Source organism: Rattus norvegicus, chromosome 20 (genome assembly GCF_036323735.1).
Source record: "Rattus norvegicus strain BN/NHsdMcwi chromosome 20, GRCr8, whole genome shotgun sequence".
Classification (NCBI taxonomy): Eukaryota; Metazoa; Chordata; class Mammalia; order Rodentia; family Muridae; genus Rattus; species Rattus norvegicus.
The window spans coordinates 3,454,575-3,472,034 of NC_086038.1; the positions used below are offsets into that span (position 1 = coordinate 3,454,575).

Sequence of the window (17,460 nt, forward strand, 5' to 3'; positions counted from 1 at the left end):
AAAGAATAAAGGCCCCAGGGGTAGAATAGATTGTGCTCCGTTAACTTTGGATTTTCTGAACATTAACCAGAGAGGAACAAGAGTTGCCGAGAGACACTGGTACAAGGGGAAAACTGTGGAATTAAATCACCCTATATACTATAAGGAGGGGTTAACATCAGAATGGAAGTCAGCAAATCTGTGGTGTTGGGGATGCTGATTTGTTTTTATTCCCGCAGGACACAAAAGGTTGTAGATTGCATCAAAAATCATAAAGCTCAGAGTTGACCAGGGAGGTCCTCTGAAAACCATGGCCACTCACCCAGACCAAGTAAAGGAGAGAACCTGACCAGACACTGCCTTCCTATGACAGCCAGAAAAGCCCAGACAAGAAATGTTCAGCTCCTAACCACTGACAGGCCCATGTCACAGAATATTTCATTATTGTACATAGAAAACCTAATTGTGAGCAAAATATAAAATCCTCAAAACAAAAGCCAGGCTGGTTTGCCACCTGCAATCCTGGTTAATGGGAGCCCGAGGCGCTGGCGGGAAAGGTTACTCCACTTACAGAATAAGGCTAAGGCCAGCCTGGACCCCAACCTGAAAGTAAAGGGCTGGGTCATAGGTCAGGGGCAGGAAGCAGTCCCCATGTTCTGTTTACAGCGGGGGTGGGGGGGAATTTCAGGTGAAAGATGATGTCAGGGTAAGAAAAGGTAATTTGAGGTTCTTTCCTTTACCCCATACACCCCAGGGCCTTGGCTGCACCAGGCTGGGGGGCCCTAAGCTCGACGAGACCCAGCCTTGGGAAACCATGCGGCTTTCTCACTTGTCACAACTTTCCCACCTACTCCACCACCCCCTCCAGGTGCCAGTCCTGGGGCTCCCAGGCTCCTGGGTTCTCATCATAGCCCTGGGTGTTCTGGAACTTGCTATGTGGTGGAACAATGCAGGGATCCGCCCTCCTGAGGGCTGGGATTAAAGGCATTTAATCCTAAAGAATCCCGGAACCCTTTCGTGGAGTGGGTCTCATCAAACTCAGCAGGTGTGCAGCTCAGTGAGGACAGGGTCAGGAGGTGGGGAGCTCATATCCCGGGCGGGCGACAGCAACAACAAAAGAAAGAGAAACTAACGCCTCGATGTGGGGACTGTGCAGGGGATATCCGGTTCCTTAGTGTGGCCCTTGTTCAGTGTGACCCAGACAGCTTCGGGGGCGCGTGAAGCTGCAGACCAACAAGCAGTTCCTGCAGTCTGGAGGGACTTTTGGCACAGCCCAGTCCATCCCCAGGACCCTTGGGAGCTGCGATGCCGCTCATGGCCGCCAGGCGGCAGCAGAACACACGAGTAGGAGCCTGTCCAGGTCTGGATCACCTAAGTGGCTGTGAGCTTTGAAAGCTGGGGAAGGCTCTTCATACAGAAGCAGCCAGGAATTTCCCCTTCAGCCCCAAATCCTCTGTTTTGCGGTTTTCACGGATCCTTATGATCTTCGGGCTGAAACACAGATTGCACCTTTGGCTCCTCCCCTGAACACACACACACACACACACACACACACACACACACACACACACACCCTCACACACACATATAAAGACAGACGCACGAACGCACCCATGCGCGTGCAGGCCCCCCGCCCCCACATACACACCCGACACTTGGCATGCAGAGGTGAGGCAGGAGGATGGAGAATTCAAGGTCAGGACAGGAGAGAGTACTCAGAGGTTGAGAACACTGACCACTCTTCACAGGTCCTGAGTTGAAGTCTCAGAAATCACGTGGTAACTCACAATCCTCTAGAATAAGGTCTGGCTCCCTCTGCTGGCGGGCAGGCATATGTGCAGACAAAACGTGTACATAATAAATAAATCTTAAAGAGAGAATTCAAGGTCACCCTGAGCTACAAGACATAGCACAAACAGCATAATTGGGCGAACACACAGGCTGCATAGACGAGTAGCATCAGGGGCCACTCTGTAGGGGGAGTTGTGTCGATTTTTCCCTTCCGTTGCTCAATCCTAAGACCAGTGGATAAACCTAGTGCAGGGGACCCTAGAGCCCTGAAGTAGGGTTGGTAGGTGTTCCTTCATGCTGTAATGTTCCCCAATATTGTTAAAGGATCTCTTTCTTTAAAGAAACCTTATTTTTCTTCATTTCTTTTTTGTTCTTTTAAAAAATATTTTTATGTAAAAGGGTATTTTGTCTCCACGATATGTCTGTGCACCACGAGCATGGAGTACCCCAGGCGGCCAGCAGAGGGCGCCCTATCCCCTCTGACGCTGGAGTTACAAGTGTGTGAGAGCTGGGAACTGAACCCAGGTCCTGTGAAACAGCAATAAGCATTCTTCACCTCTGAACAACCTCTCCAGCTCCACGAATTTACTCAGCATATTTTTATGCCTTGGCTCTCTGTGATTCTTTTCTCTGCAGAACAGGGCCGCACTCAGGCCTGAGCCACCCAAATACCCTTCAGAGACGGTCTGTACAGGAGAAGCCCTGGGTTCCTCAAGGTCACAAGTCCAAGAGTCCCAATCTGTCCCCACAGTGTTCAGTCCGATGTCCTCCAGCACCAAGCAAGGATTGGTAACATAACTGGCACATGGATCCTTCCAGATGCCCTGTGTGGACTTAGATTTTTCAAAACCTACTTTAATAAGCTTACTTAAATGTCTTAACCTCTCCTCTAGCCCACCACCCACCCAGAGGTAGAAGAGAGGAAAGGTTAACAGGCAAAGGAAGATGTGCACCTGTCTAGAAATAGTTCTTTGGGGTGAATCCAATCTGCGTCGTCAGGATACCAGCACTGAGCTCACACGGGTCAGCATTGGCAGTTCACTCCAGAAGCAACTTTGAGGCTCAACCCATCGGCCTGAGTGTGCAGAAGCAGGATGAAGCTGCCAGGACACCACCAGAAGTTCCTTGGTTTGTTTCTCTCTACAAAGTCATGGCAAACAATCGGCGAAGAAGGCATCAGCATCGTCAGTGAAGAGCGGCTTCAAAAGCCCAACGAAGACCCACGAAGAGTGGCAAGGGGAACCAAAGCCACACAGTGTCGTCCCTGGTCTGTTGGGTTATATCTATGCCCTTTCCCAACACCACGAGTTCTCTTAAGAGGACATCTCTCAACCTCTAGCAAAACACCCCATGCCCCTCTTCCAGGCAGCTTCCAGAAAACACCACGTGTCTGCTTCAGAAAAAAACATCCTCTCATGAGACAGTTTCGAGAAAAACATTACACGACACAACCGAGTCTCCAAAGAAACCAGAAATTTCCACTTCAGGCCTGGTTCTCCTAGATTAGGTCCTCAGATCAGTTGGCTGTGCTGCCAAAGTGTTTGTTTGTTTGTTTCTTTTCTTTCCTTATTTTTAAAGATTTATTTATTTATTCTATATAAGTACAGTGTGGCTGTCTTCAGACACACAGAAGAGGCATCAGATCGCATTACAGATGGTTGAGAGCCACCATGTGGTTGCTGGGATTTGAACTCAGGACCTCTGGAAGAGCAGTCAGTTTTCTTAACCACTGAGCCATCTCTCCAGCCCACCAAAGTGTTTCTTGTACTCCACCCATGTCTGTTTTTAATAGGTAGGCTCTAATTCCATCTTTAGCCCAAAGCTTTAGTATGGGATTTTGAAATAACAGAAAACCCTTGTCTGCTGACTGTGTTTTAAACATTGGGAATGTGGTTCAGTGACTAGAGTGCCCATCTTGTACACTGCAGGTCCCAGGTTCAATTCCTCAAGACCTCCAAAAACAGGGCAGGGGCACCCAGGCCGGGATGGTGAGGTGACTCATGTAACAGGGCTTGCCACCAAGTCCGACCACCTGAGTTCAGTCCCCCAGAACCCACATGGAAAGAGAGAACTGGCTCCCCAAGGCTGTCTTCTGACTCCTTCCACCCCCCAACACAACCACCACTGGGGATTGCCCTGATTCACACACAATGCACACACACACACACACACACACACACACACACACACACACACCACACAGCAATAGTGTAAACACATAACACATAAAATATTGAAAATGCCCGTGGTTGTCCTTGCACAGGTTGTCCTTTAATCCTTCTGTCAGCTTCTCATCACAACATGGGTTTTGGACACAGGAAACTTCCCCACTGGAAAGTGTGGAGGCAAATTGGACACAACTTATACACGTGTGTTTCTGTGTCCTTCAACAGGAAACAGTTGTGGTATAATTAATAAAGCTCACGACCGGTTCTGGCGAGTTCCCACTCCATGCAGATTCCCGTGCTCTAGCTGTTTCTGTGTCAGCCGCTTTCACACACTGTCCCCTTGGCGGGCTGTTACCACGCTTGACACACACATCCCATTCCTCGGTCTGTGCTAGGGTGGCCCCACATCACGCTAGCCCCAAGCATTCCATAGCCTAGCACAGCTTCCTGTCAGGGACTCTGCTCACTCTCCCAACAACCCAGTGAGATCATCACTCAACAGACTGCAACCCAACACCCAGGTTTATGTGTTAAATACTCAGTGTGCAATGCATCCACACAATTAACTCACATCCGATTGATAAGGATACAAACCGCCCACGTAGACAAGATAAATCTGCCTATAGAAATCCATCCCTAAAGAAATATTCATAACAACCTGTGTCTACAGAGATGCATGGTGAGGATCATTTAAGTCTGCCTCCATGTTGCTTCTCCCTTTCTGCTCCCCCCTCTCCTTCTAAAACCTGTTCCCGCCTCCCTTTCTTCTTGCCCAATGACAGGCCTCCTTTGATCTTGTGTCTGCCTTCACCTGCATAAGGACATCAACCTACATGAAACCATTATGGATCCTTCTTATTGCACTGATTTAATTGTTATGTGTAGGGCTGTGCGTGTCATGATGCCCACGCGAGGCTCAGGGGATAACGTAGAGGACTCAGGTCTCTCCGTTCACCATGTGGCTTCCCTGGATCAAACTCAGGGAGCAGAGCTTGGTGGCAAGCACCTTTACACTCTGAGCCCTCTCGATGGTCCCCTTGGAAATCATTGGGATCGAAGGTTTCCTTTGGAAAGTTCCTTCCTTCCTGGACTTGACTCATACAAGAGATGTCCACCATGACATTAGAAAAAGCATTTACTGGCCAGATAGGTACCAGCTTTGCCTTGGGTGACTCTGGAGAACCAAGCCTTCTGGCCCAGGCCCCACCTGTGGCAGTGTCAGCCCGCTATGGCTGGGAGAGGCCAAAGCCTCAATCCAGACTCCATTTTAGAGAACTTGAACTCAGGCAAACTAACAGGCTGGTGCCTAGCGTTAGTTTCCAAGTTACGTCCCAACAAAACTTGAGCCTAGCCCCAGTCCCTAGGCAACCCCCATCAGGACCTGTGTCTCCAGGTTACACCCAGACAAACCTGCACCCCCGGTTACAAGCCCATCCCCTGTCCAACGACCACCAATGCAGAGGGAAGCAGAAGTTAAGTTTATGATACGATTCCCAGCACCAGCCAATGATGTCAAAGGCCGTAGTAACTTCCAATTAGATGCTTGCACACTCCCCCACATTTACTGCTTACTTATTGGGGATACAGTGAGCCCCAGTAGATATTCGGGGCTCCTCATCAACAAAACTGTCCTGCAGGACACAGTGCGCTGGCCTGAGCTGGTTCAAAGGAAAAGGCCCTACTGTGATTACCTCAGATCGAGATCAGCTCCTGTCTGGATTTGGGGATCTCTAACATTTCCCTGGCACCACATCTGCAAGACCCCATATTTGCACCGAGAGCTTGGGTGTCACTGTCTGTATTAGCTACTGTGGTCCTTAGAATAAGACAAGCCCTGTATTCTTGGTCTCTTGCACTTGGAGGAGCCCAAGAGAAGGGTAGAGCAGCTCAGAAGAATGACAGACAGACAGAGATTTCTGAAGAGCTGGAGTTTAGTTGTAGCATCAGGCTTGTTAAATAGATATCTCGCATGTAGTTAAGAAAATAAAGTTTTGGGCTGGAGAGATGGTTCAGCGGTTAGAACACTGACTGCTCTTCCAGAGGTCCTGAGTTCAAGTCCCAGCAACCACATGGTGGCTCACAGACATCTGTAATGAGGTCTGATGCCCTCTTCTGGTGTGTCTGAAGACAGCGACAGTGCACCCATGTAAATGAAATAAATAAATCTTAAAAAAAAAAAAAAAAGAAAAGAAAAAGAAAAAAAAGTTTCCTTGCTGAGCTGTCAGGTTTTTACCTCAGCTTCTGCCTCCCGTGTTTTTAGTGCTATGAATATGAGATGATTTAAATGGTCACAGGCCTCTGAGGGGGACTTTGCTCTCTTGCCATACAGAGCCACCCAAAGGCAGAGCAACCACAGGTGCATCAGCTGCAAGACCCAGGTGCACAGAGCTGGGGGTGGAGATTAAGAGACTTCAGGGAGTTACCTCCAGAACACCAGATGGAAAAGGTAAGACAGTCCAGGAGTATAAGAGTTTCAGGGGGCGGTGCCCAGGTTACAGGAGAGAGAAGCATCGCCGTGCGCTAAGTGGAAACTTCTGGTTTCTTTGGAAAGTCAGTTGAGTCAGATGATGCTTTGCTGAAGCAGACACAGGTAAAAAGATGTCATGATAAGGCAGACACGTGACAGAACACGTGACAGGACACGTGATGGGTCACGTGATGTTTGGAAGGAATGTAATTAAAACCCAACAGACAGCAGACGAGGCTGCATGCTATGGCTGAGTCTTACCATTGTTTATGGGTCACCGTTTCTCCTGATTCCATAGAGAGAAATGCACCAAAAACTTCTGGTGATTTGCTGGTGGCTTCTCGCTGCCTCTGCAGTGGGCTGGTGGGCAGAGTGGAAGTTTCGGGATATGTCAGCTGATACAGACTCAAGTGGAATTTCACTGAGGCAAGACTCGTGGAGGATACGTGCTGTTTGGAGGGAGAATGAAGAGGACACAGTAGACAGTGGGGGCGGCTTGCACAGCTGGCTTTGCAGCGCTTCCTTGGTCTCCAGTCTTCACCTTCCCAGAGCTCTGCTTTGTGGATGGAGTCACAGCAGAGAACTTCTCCTGGCTTCCCTGCTGGTCCTGCTCAGTCCTGCTGACTCATGCCGATTTGGTGGAGGCCTGGCAGTTTCTGCTGCCTTGTGCCACCGCTGATGATTGTGTCTGCCATCCTGACACTACGGACCTGGACCGCTGCTGTACTGTCAATTAGAGATTGGAGTTGACCTCAGGAACTACTACACAGCAAACAGCTCAGCCTCCCAGCTTCTTCTGAACTGACCAGCCATTGCTGATTCTTGTGAACTGAGCTGCAGATTAATTTGCCCCAGAGAACCATTTCTAAACAAGCCCACCTCTCCAGTATCCTCATAACACTTCTTTTCCATGTCCTTTGGTGGGGTTTGGATGAGAAGGGAGATTACATATTTAAGAATCCCAATACTGAAAATAGGTTTTGAAAAGTCTAAGCCAATTATCTCAGCTGGGTATGTGCTCCTGAGAGTTCACAAAAAAGCACATCCTACACCTCAGTTCCCTGACACTGGAGAGAAGCAGAAATCACCACAGCAGCATGGCTACAGGGAGAGCCCAGGGCAGCTTCCCGAACTCATCATTAGCAGCTAAATCAAGTGGGTGGGAGGAAATGTAGTGACTCGTCTTATGCACCCTGCACTTTAGAGGACCCCACTTGAGTCTCTGATCTTCAGCCCTGGGGGCTCATAATCCTGGGGACAGGACAAGGCTCTGGCCTTCCCTGTGTCCTTGTGATCACAGACTCTCCCCATGTCTTCACAGTGATGGAGAGGGCACAGCCTGGAGGTGACAGAGCTGAGGCCTGAGCCCATCAAAGACAAGAACTGACTGAGCACACCTGGGCACAGCCCTGTCCACACTCAGCTCCCACATCCTCACCCTGTCCCACCAGATACACACAGCTTAGTGACACAGACTCTGGAAGCTTCTCCATCTGCCATTTATTTTTTTTCAAAAACAAAACACCAAAACAAAAAAAACCTCTAAATATTCCATCTAGAAATTTCAAAAGTGTCACGTCCTGCAGGACAGTTAAGGAGGGTGCTGGGTGTATCTGGAAGAGAATGAGGGACAAGAGACACGAAGAAGGACGCCAGGACAAGAGTCTGATCAAGGCGACAATTTTATTTTTCCCCAAGGCTGAATTTATACCATAACGTGGGTAACAGAGGGAGGGGGGAAGTAAGAAACATTTACACAATATTCGTGTGGTCAGGGAATAGGCTGATGTTGACAGGATGTTAGACAGGTCACAGGTTTGTCATATTATTAGTCAGTAGGATGTTGGTTTTTCAGAAAGGTTACAGGTCATCACATTGGGTATCTTAACGTCAGATATATTTCTCAACAAGGTCACAGCCTTATCATATTATTATTCATTTTGATCACCAGATTTGTATTAGTCTCCTGCAGCTGGCTGGGGAGTTTCTATGAACCCAGTCATACTTAATTCTAACCATAATAATAACATTAATAGTGGAGGGCTTCAAGGGCATCGCTCCCAACAAAAAAGCAATCAACACTTGGGTCAAGGATGTGAACAATCAAGTTCACATTCAGGTTCCTATTTTTAGTGTGGAATGAGGGGCTGCAGCTCAGGGTAGCACAGACTCACAGGATGCAGATGTCCCCAACCCCCACACCAAGGCTGGACCAGCAAGGTTGGCTGTGGAGGGGAAAGCAGGCAGCACAGGGACAGGGTCCTGAAGGGCAGGGCAGGCTGGGCTCCACAGTTCTTCACACAGAAGACATTGAATAACAGGAAACATCAGACACTGGTGTCTAAAGAGAACTGAGGACTCTGGATGTCACAGGAGAGACCTGAACACATCGTCTGTCACTCAGTCCACTCCAGGCAGCTGTCTTCATGCTAGAGAACGAGAGTCACAAACCATCACTGTGAAGACAACAGCCCAACAACCCTCCACTCACAGGGGATACTGGGAGTCCCTGAAACCCAATCATGTCCACATTGTCCCTCCCCAGTCAGACCCCAGAGTCACCTTCACAATCTGCGAGGGACACATCAGAGCTCTGGCAGCTGTCCTTGCCTAGGGAAAAACAAAACATATGTATATGTATATCTGTAAATGTGTATGTGTATATGTATGTATTCACATCACCGTACAACTGAGACCCCCAGAAGATTTCTCTGGAGGAGCTACAGTGGATTCCCTGAGCTCCCAACATCTCCAGCTTCACTCCAATACCCTCAGGGACACTCCTGCCCCCAACACTAACCTAGAGCAGGGGCGTAGTCTCCTCCTTTTCCACCTGTGAGAAGAAAAGCTGTGAGAGTTCAAGGAAGGTCTTGTGAGGAGGAAGTTTCCAGAACTGACAGAGGACCCAGTTGGAGACAGTAGCAATGAGGGGTGTGACCGTGTTTCCCACTAATGAGCAGAGCACTCTCCTAAAGAAGGTGAGGGGAAACAGACCCTGCCCTTTCCTACCTGTTTTTATCCATCTCTTCCTCACAACACACACCAGAGCTCCAATGATCACAGCTGCAATGATGGCCACAGCAGAGATGGCTCCAACAACAACATAAATGACATTGGTTTCCATGTTGGAGTCAGTGGATGGAGGAGACTCTGGGAAGGACAGGTACAGGAAATGAAGGTGGGAGTCATGACCCCAGCTCTCAGCCCTGACCAGCTCAGGGTCTGCAGAAGGCTCCAGCTTTCCCTGAGCCCAGCTCTGCACCCACACACTCCTTACCCCATCTCAAGGTGAGAGGCTCAGGCAACCCCTCATGCTCCACATGGCATGTGTAATTCTGCTCCTTCCCAGAAGGCACCACCACAGATGCCCACTTCTGGAAGGTTCCATCCCCTGCAGGCCTGGTCTCCACAAGCTCCATGTCCTGGGTCAGGTCCTCCCCATTCAACTGCCAGGTCAGGGTGATGTCAGCAGGGTAGAAGCCCAGGGCCCAGCACCTCAGGGTCACATCACCTTCATGTCTGGGGTGAAGGGTCACATGTGCCTTTGGGGGATCTGTGTGGAAGATTTAAGAAATCACACAGTTAACAAGACAAACTGAAATCTACACAGGACACAGTTAAGTCAATGATGACACTGAACTGTGTCAGTCTGACACTTCAACTGTCATCGACTAGTGAGCTGCAGGGAGAGCTGGTCCCCTCAGTAGAGAACTGCACACTTTCCTGAGGGACTCAGAAGCTAAGAGGGAATCCACATGATTCCAGTGGGTCAACATGACCGTCCTTATGTGATATTCTATAGCATGAGAGGGTAGTCACAGAACTGAAGAAAGAATGGAAAATAAGTTATTTAATATGTATTAGCAGATAAACACTGACTAGAAGCAAAATAATGCCTTCAAAAAAAAAAAGGAAAGAAAAAAGAAAGTAAGAAATAAGAAAAAGCGACAGGGTTGGGGATTTAGCTCAGTGGTAGAGTGCTTGCCTAGCAAGCACAAGGCCCTGGGTTCGGTCCCCAGCTGGGGGGGGGGAGGGGGGAAAGCGAGAAAAAAAGAAAAAAGAAACCCCACAATTTATGTTCCTCCAGAGTACCCCACAAGGGCTCATGGGACCATTCTCCACTGTAGGAAGAGAGAGAAATGGGGTGTGGAAGAGAGGCAAACCCCACATCAGGGAGGGATCTGTGAGAATGTATTCTTTGGAAAGTTCTAGAAACTGGGGGAACCAGCCTAGTGTAGTGGAGTCCATGTCTCCTATGAGGTAAAGGAGACTTCTGGTCCTGAGGTGTAAGGGCTGACACACTCAGCATGACAGGAGTCAGTGTGCTCAGAGAGTGGGTGTGGGCAGAGGACCTGGCCTGGGAGAGGCCATGGCTGACAACAGGGAGCCCCTGCTGTTAAGACAGGAAATTCTCTCCTTCCCTCCTGAGAGGGACTCAGAACTCTCCAGGGAGAAGGCTGGGCCCTGGGAGAGGCAGTGCAGTCACTGTGATGAGGGATCAGGAGACCCAGGGACACTGTCTCCCCTCTGAGACAGGGGCATCACCCAGCTGAGGGTTTCTTCTTACCCAGGACTGAGCCCCAGCCCGAGGGCAGAGGAGGAGAAGCCCGCGGCCCCCCGCACCTGAGCGCAGCAGCGTCTCCTTCCCGAGCTCCAGGTATCTGCGGAGCCCCTCCACACACTCGCCCTCCAGGTAGGCCCTCTTTCTCTCTGCCTCAGCAGCCTGATCCCACTTGCTCCGGGTCATCTGTGCCGCCGTGTCCGCTGCCATCCACGTTTTCAGGTCTTCGTTCAGAGCGATGTAATCGCGGCCATCGTAGGCGAACTGCACATACCCGCGGAGGAGGCTCCCGTCCGACCCCACGTCACAGCCATACATCTTCTGGAAGGTGTGTGAGCCTGCGGGACCCCGCGGTCAGACCCCGCCCCACCCCGGCCCCGCCCGCCCGCGGACTCCTCAAAACTGAAAGGGAAACCGGCCCGTGTCTGTTCTTCTCCTGAACCTCGGACTTGGGACCAGGGACCTCTCTGGCCGTGTGGGGACGCGGAGGGGTCGTGACCTCCGACCCGGGGTCACTCACCGTCCTCGCTCTGGTTGTAGTAGCTGCGCAGGTTCCTCAGGCTCCCTTGGTACCACTGCTCCCTTCTCTTGGCTCTCTGCGTCTCCTCCTCCCAATACTCTGGCCCCTCCCGCTCCACCCACCGCGTCCGCGGCTCCATCCTCGGATTCTCCTCGTCGCTGTCGTAGTGCACGAACTCCGTATCGTCCACGTAGCCGACAGAGATGAACCGTGGCTCCCCGAGGCCGGGCCGGGACACCGCGGTGACGAAATACCGCAGCGAGTGTGAGCCTGGGGGCGGTGCGCGTGAAACCCTGATCTCCTCCCGGGACCCCGGGCGGGTGCGCGGGCCGGGCAGGGAGCAGGGCGCGGGGTTCTGGACGCCGGTGGAGAAGGAGCAGGGTCTGGTGTGCGACGTGGAGACCCGGCTTCCCAGGTGCCTTCCCCGCCCCTCTCCCAGAGGCCATTTCCCTCCGGACCCGGCACTCACCCGCGCAGGTTTGGGTCGGGGCCAGGGCGGCCGCCAGCAGCAGGAGTAGCGTGGGCGGCGCCGTGGCCCCCATCCGAGATCAGGAACAGGTCTGAGTCAGGCTGCATGGACTTTACAACCAACCCAAGATAGCACTACCCAGTTGGAGGTCAGAGCGAATCAGATCCATAGGAGCTGTAAAGAAGGTTGTGGCTTCCGGGCAAGAGAAGGGCAGGGTTGTGCTGCAGGAGAACTCAGGGAGCAGAGTAAGGCCCTTGTGCACCTCTGTGTTAGTGAGGGTTTCCATTGCTATGATAAGACCCCATGACCAAAAGAAACTTGAGGAAGAAAGAAAGGATTTATTTCAGTTTCCACTTCCACATCACAGTCCATCATTGAAGAGATTCAGGGCAGGATCTTGAGGCAGGACTCTAGCGGTAGGAGCTGAAGCAGAGACCATGAGAACCATTGCTAACTACCTCGTTCCTCATGGCATGCTCAACCTGTTCTCTTGTACAATCCACGACCACCAGCCAGGATTACCTCCAGTGGGCTGAGTCCTTCCATATTCATCGTTAATAATAACTTTAAAAATGCCTCATAGACTTTCCTAAAGGCGGCCCTGGATGGAGGCATTTTCTCTTCTTAGGATCCTCTTCCCAAATCTGTCTTGGTTTGTGTCAGGTTGACAAAATGCAGACAGCATGGCTTCCTGGTGCAGGGTCGCCCAGGGAGAGCTGAGGGAGGAGAATGTGGATGAGCTCCTCCCCCTGACCTACCCTCTGGATGGAGGACCCAAGGTAAACAACAGTTGGAATGCAAAGAAGGGGTGGGTTCCCACCTCATCCCTGCCCCTCAGTCCTGAGGACTTGTCTGTCCCCTGCCTGTTGGATGCTGCTGCTGATATAATCACAGGAGAGACTGATAAAGTCAGAGCAAGTGGGGGGGAGGGGAGAAATAGGGACATTTTCTTCCCTCAGAGCAGGCCAATCTGATTTTGGAGGGATTGAGGAGAGGTAGGTAGGATAGGTAGATAGATAGATAGATAGATAGATAGATAGATAGATGGATAGATAGACAGACAGATAGATAGAGTTAGATATAGATACACATAGAGACAGATACATACAAACATACATACATGCATACATACAAATGTACATACATGCATGTATACATGTGTACAACATGCATACATGTGTACAACATGCATACATGCCAACACATCAGACAGACAGACAGTATTAAAAGAGGAATGAGAAGAAGCGCCCTTCCACTCTTTGTCCGTTTACAATTTCCGTCTTTGCTCAGACTTCATGCAGCTTCAGGTCCTGCTCCACCAGACACCTGCCCAGCTGGGCAAACATTCAGGGTGACCCTGGGAGGCTTCTTAGAGTTTCGCATGGATCAGAGGGCTAAGGGATGTTGCAAAGATCACAGCACAGAACAGGCTTCATGTGAGAGATTTATTGGGGGTGGGCATGGAAGAGAAAAAGAGCCGCCTGCGAAGACCTGGGCAGGATAAGGGTGCACTACTTGTGGCCACAGTGGAAATGTGTCACATTTGGTGGCTGGTGATGATTTGGCATCTGACACTGAGGGTCTGAGAGCAGGCTGGTTCTGGAACGTGGGTGGTTGTTGGTTACAGACATCCCTTCTTCTTATTTACTCTGTACGGTGAGAAAATAGAAAGGGGTGATCCATGAGGCCTCACAGGGTCATCATGCTCTTTAGACTGCCTCCTGCTCTCTGGGGTATGGCAATATCTCCGAGGACCCAAGAAAGCTGGGAAGCTGGGGAGGTTCAAAAACAGCAGACTGTCCCCTCACTGTCCAGGCTCTGCAGGGCCATCTGCAGCTGAGAAATGCAGTCTCATCTTTAAGTTGAACCATCATGGGGAAGGTGCTTTGAAGCTGTGTGGCATGCGGACTTTGAGGAAACACCTGGAGCTAGCATTTCCCTGAAGCACATCTGTATAGATAAGGATCAGAAGGTAAAGTTAAGGAGATTAGAAGAAATTTGTTCCTTAGGTGATCATTTGAAACTTTTAGGCCCATTAGTTGGGGGTGGGGCATCCCAAGACCTCAGAGAGGAGGAGGAAACCCCACCCTTGGGAATAAACTGAATAGGAAGGAGACGAAACAGGCTGTTTATCAACAGTACTTATCTGGAAACCATTTGACTCATGAGAGGTGGATTCAGATAGATTCTTCAAAGCTTAGAAGATATTTTAAGTTTACAAGATTAAATAAATTTTAGACATGCTAACATACCACTGTGTTCTGTACTGGATGTCACATTGTAGAAAAGGCAGCAGTCTCATGCCTTTGAGTTGTAGTAAAAGCATGGGGACCCCAAAATGACTTGGCGTTAAAACAATGAGCACTCTTTCCTCTCTCCAGAACACTGGGTGTATACAGATTGGACTGGCATTTTTTAGCTCAGTGAGAAGCACTTTTAAGTCTGTACTTAGAAGTATAGCATACCATAGGAAATTCATAATCTTGAGCTTGTGACTGTAATAGAAATCGCAGTTTATCATAGTTAGGTCAATAACTCACCGAAACTCCATTGATGAATGTTAAATTCTGAGCTTTCTAGGTCTTAATATAAAAATAGCATAGAGGGGGTTGGGCATTTAGCTCAGTGGTAGAGCACTTGCCTAGCAAGCGCAAGGCCCTGGGTACGGTCCCCAGCTCCGGAAAAAAAAAAAAAAAGAAAAAAGAAAAAAGAAAAAAAAATAGCATAGAGAAGGAAGAAATGGGAAACGTTTTCGTTTTTACATACACCTTAAATAACTTTCCTATACCTTTACAAATTGCATTTGCACACCTTAAAACACCTCCTTAGAGGTTGGGGATTTAGCTCAGTGGCAGAGCACTTGCCTAGCAAGCACAAGGCCCTGGGTTCGGTCCCCAGCTCTGAAAAAAAGAACCAAAAAAAAAAAAAAAACCAAAAAAAAAAAAAAAAAACCAAAAAAACAAACAAAAAAAACACCTCCTTAAACCTTTATTTTTATTTTTTATTTTTTTGGTTCTTTTTTTCGGAGCTGGGGACCGAACCCAGGGCCTTGCGCTTCCTAGGTAAGCGCTCTACCACTGAGCTAAATCCCCAGCCCCTCCTTAAACCTTTATAAATTGCAGTTAAAGCACTTTTTCAGACCTTTATAAGTCACATCCACCGATCTCAAAGCACAGTTTTAAGGGTCTTGCAACTTAAGCTTTCATATCCTCAGAACCTACATAAACTTCACAGTTTTTTTATCCAATTACTCACCACAAGATGCAGGTGGGTGGTTACTGAGAGCAATCATTGTAAAACAACTTCCTTTACAAAAAGGGAGAGTAAAAAGTGACATTGAAATCTGTTGCATGGATTTATCTCTTCTTAGAATCTCGCAACCATGTGATCAGTGTCTGGACACAGTAGCAACTCTAGGAAAGTGGCCTATGATGTTTACACAGGGAGAGAACTGAGGAGCACCTGAAGCCTGTGTTGTTGCTTGCGGTTCAACTGACAAAACTCTCCCTAGTCAACACCATCAGAGCTCTGAGGAGCATGAATTTCACCTGAGTAAGCAGGAAGTACAGACCAAGCAGCTTCCAAATCTCTTAAAAGTGACAGAGGGTTGGGGATTTGGCTCAGTGGTAGAGCGCTTGCCTGGGAAGCGCAAGGCCCTGGGTTCAGTCCCCAGCTCTGAGAAAAAAAAAAGTGACAGACTTCTCCCTTACCTGGACAATCACTGAAGGTTCCACTGTGGGAGTCTTCATTTCAGTGCAGGCAGAGGACACAGGGCAGCATCAGTTTTCCAACGTCTTGAATGCCATATTCAGCAGATCTCTGAAAAGTTTTGAGGGCTGTAATAGTAAGGATATCTGACCTGAACAAACTTCCCTAGTTTTTTTTTTTTTTTTTTTTTTTTTTTTGTTCTTTTTTTCGGAGCTGGGGACCTAACCCAGGGCCTTGCTCTTCCTAGGCAAGCGCTCTACCACTGAGCTAAATCCCCAACCCCCAAACTTCCCTAGTTTTTAGTAACTTGTTTTGTGCTTAACTTTGGAAACATACACAGGAGCTTAATAAACCATGTTCCTGTTCTTTACGTGCATTGTTAAGTGTGGGTAACTTTCCTAAGATTCAGATTTTGCAACTTTGTCTCTGTTAAGTTTAAGCCTTTGTAATTTGAGATGAAGCTCCTTTATCATCCAAATAAACCATAAATGCCCTAACCTTTGGTCCATAAGAGACTGGTATCTTGCCTTTATAGCATACCATTATAGGTTACCACAGTTTTTCTATGACTCAGATTTCCAATAGCTAAAGCCCAACAAAGTGAACAAGGACACAAAGCTACACAAATGTCATGGTGACGCTGAATGTATAACGTATCATTCAGTATACCTTATTTGTTATCAAATATAACTGGTTGAGAGATGGCTCAGAAGTGAAGAGCACTGGCTGCTCTTCCCCAGGTCTTGAGTTCAAATCCCAACAACCACATCGAAGGCACAATGGTCTGTAACTGTGGTTCCAGGAGTCTGTCACAATCACAAAGGCATGAATGCATATAATGCTCTTATAACCTAAAATTTTAGAATGAAATGCCTACCTTATTCATCCAGCGTGTATTGTGCTTATCTACACTTTATAGCAGCTTGGTGCTCAGCAGTTAACAAAGGCGGAGGAGTTTAGACACACATCTTAAACCAGCTTTTGATAAGCCAAGTAGACATTCAAAACCTTAAATTTTTATAATTACATACACTATATTCCAAACCAGAGTTGAGTCAAAAATATAGTACGTTGTAACAAATGTAACCATAAATTGTTATCTTCATACAAAAATGTATGCCAATCAGAAATCCTTGAGTCTGGTTGGTGTTTCTTTAGTCTACAAAGAGATACAATGATACACAGAAAGCTCACTAGAACAAAAAAATTTTACAGTTATTGTTCTGTGGTCATCTGAAGATGATCCTGAACTCACAGGGCGTGTACTCTTTAACCACAGTAAAGATGACTGCCAGTCATATGCAAGCGTATATTTTCATGAGGTCATCAGCCAACATGGACCTGGTTTCTATCTTAAAACATCTGAAAGTGTTTTAGAAAAAAACTTTAGAAAGTGAGTAGAACCAGAAGAGAAGGCAGCTGGGGAGCCACAGCCTCTCGGGTTTGGGCCTTACCTTGCTATGACCCTGCCCCACAACAGGGCTCAAGCCTCAGAGTGACCCTGGCTCAAGTCCCACCCAAACGGAGCACTTACAGACACCACAGACACAGTTGCTTCATTCTTAGGTTTTTTAAAGATTTATTTATTATATATGAGTGCACTGTCACTGTCTTCAGACGCACCAGAAGAAAGCCTCAGATCCCATTACAGATGGTTGTGAGCCACCATGTGGTTGCTGGGAATTGAACTCAGGACCTCTGGAAGAGCAGTCAGTGCTCTTAACCACTGAGCCATCTATCGAGCCCCCTCATTCTTAGTTTTGTTAAAAAAAAAAAACAAAAACAAACAGACAAACA

At 48.5% G+C, this 17,460-nt stretch overlaps 2 protein-coding genes and 1 long non-coding RNA gene across 12 annotated transcripts in view; all 3 read right to left on the bottom strand.

Moving 5' to 3' along the window:
* The window catches only part of RT1-CE5 (RT1 class I, locus CE5), a 76,251-nt gene that overhangs the window by 46,695 nt on the left and 12,096 nt on the right, over positions 1-17,460 (bottom strand). For 4 of the 10 annotated variants that reach the window (XM_063279109.1, XM_063279111.1, XM_063279107.1 and 1 more), the window contains exon 7: positions 9,206-9,238. In XM_063279109.1, coding sequence (XP_063135179.1) covers positions 9,206-9,238 — 33 coding nt within the window. Of the gene's footprint in view, positions 1-6,643; positions 8,835-8,915; positions 9,016-9,205; positions 9,239-9,414; positions 9,556-9,682; positions 9,959-11,028; positions 11,305-11,486; positions 11,757-11,955; positions 12,966-17,460 lie in introns of those variants that run through there. The other 6 variants (XR_010060670.1, XR_010060669.1, XR_010060671.1 and 3 more) reach the window with 4 other exon arrangements.
* Positions 1-17,460, bottom strand: part of RT1-CE4 (RT1 class I, locus CE4) — a 73,055-nt gene that overhangs the window by 18,393 nt on the left and 37,202 nt on the right. The gene's annotated exons all lie outside the window — the stretch shown is intronic.
* RT1-CE6 (RT1 class I, locus CE6) lies at positions 11,078-12,028 on the bottom strand. Its single transcript, NR_002155.1, has one exon. It is a non-coding gene; the product is annotated as an RT1 class I, locus CE6 (long non-coding RNA).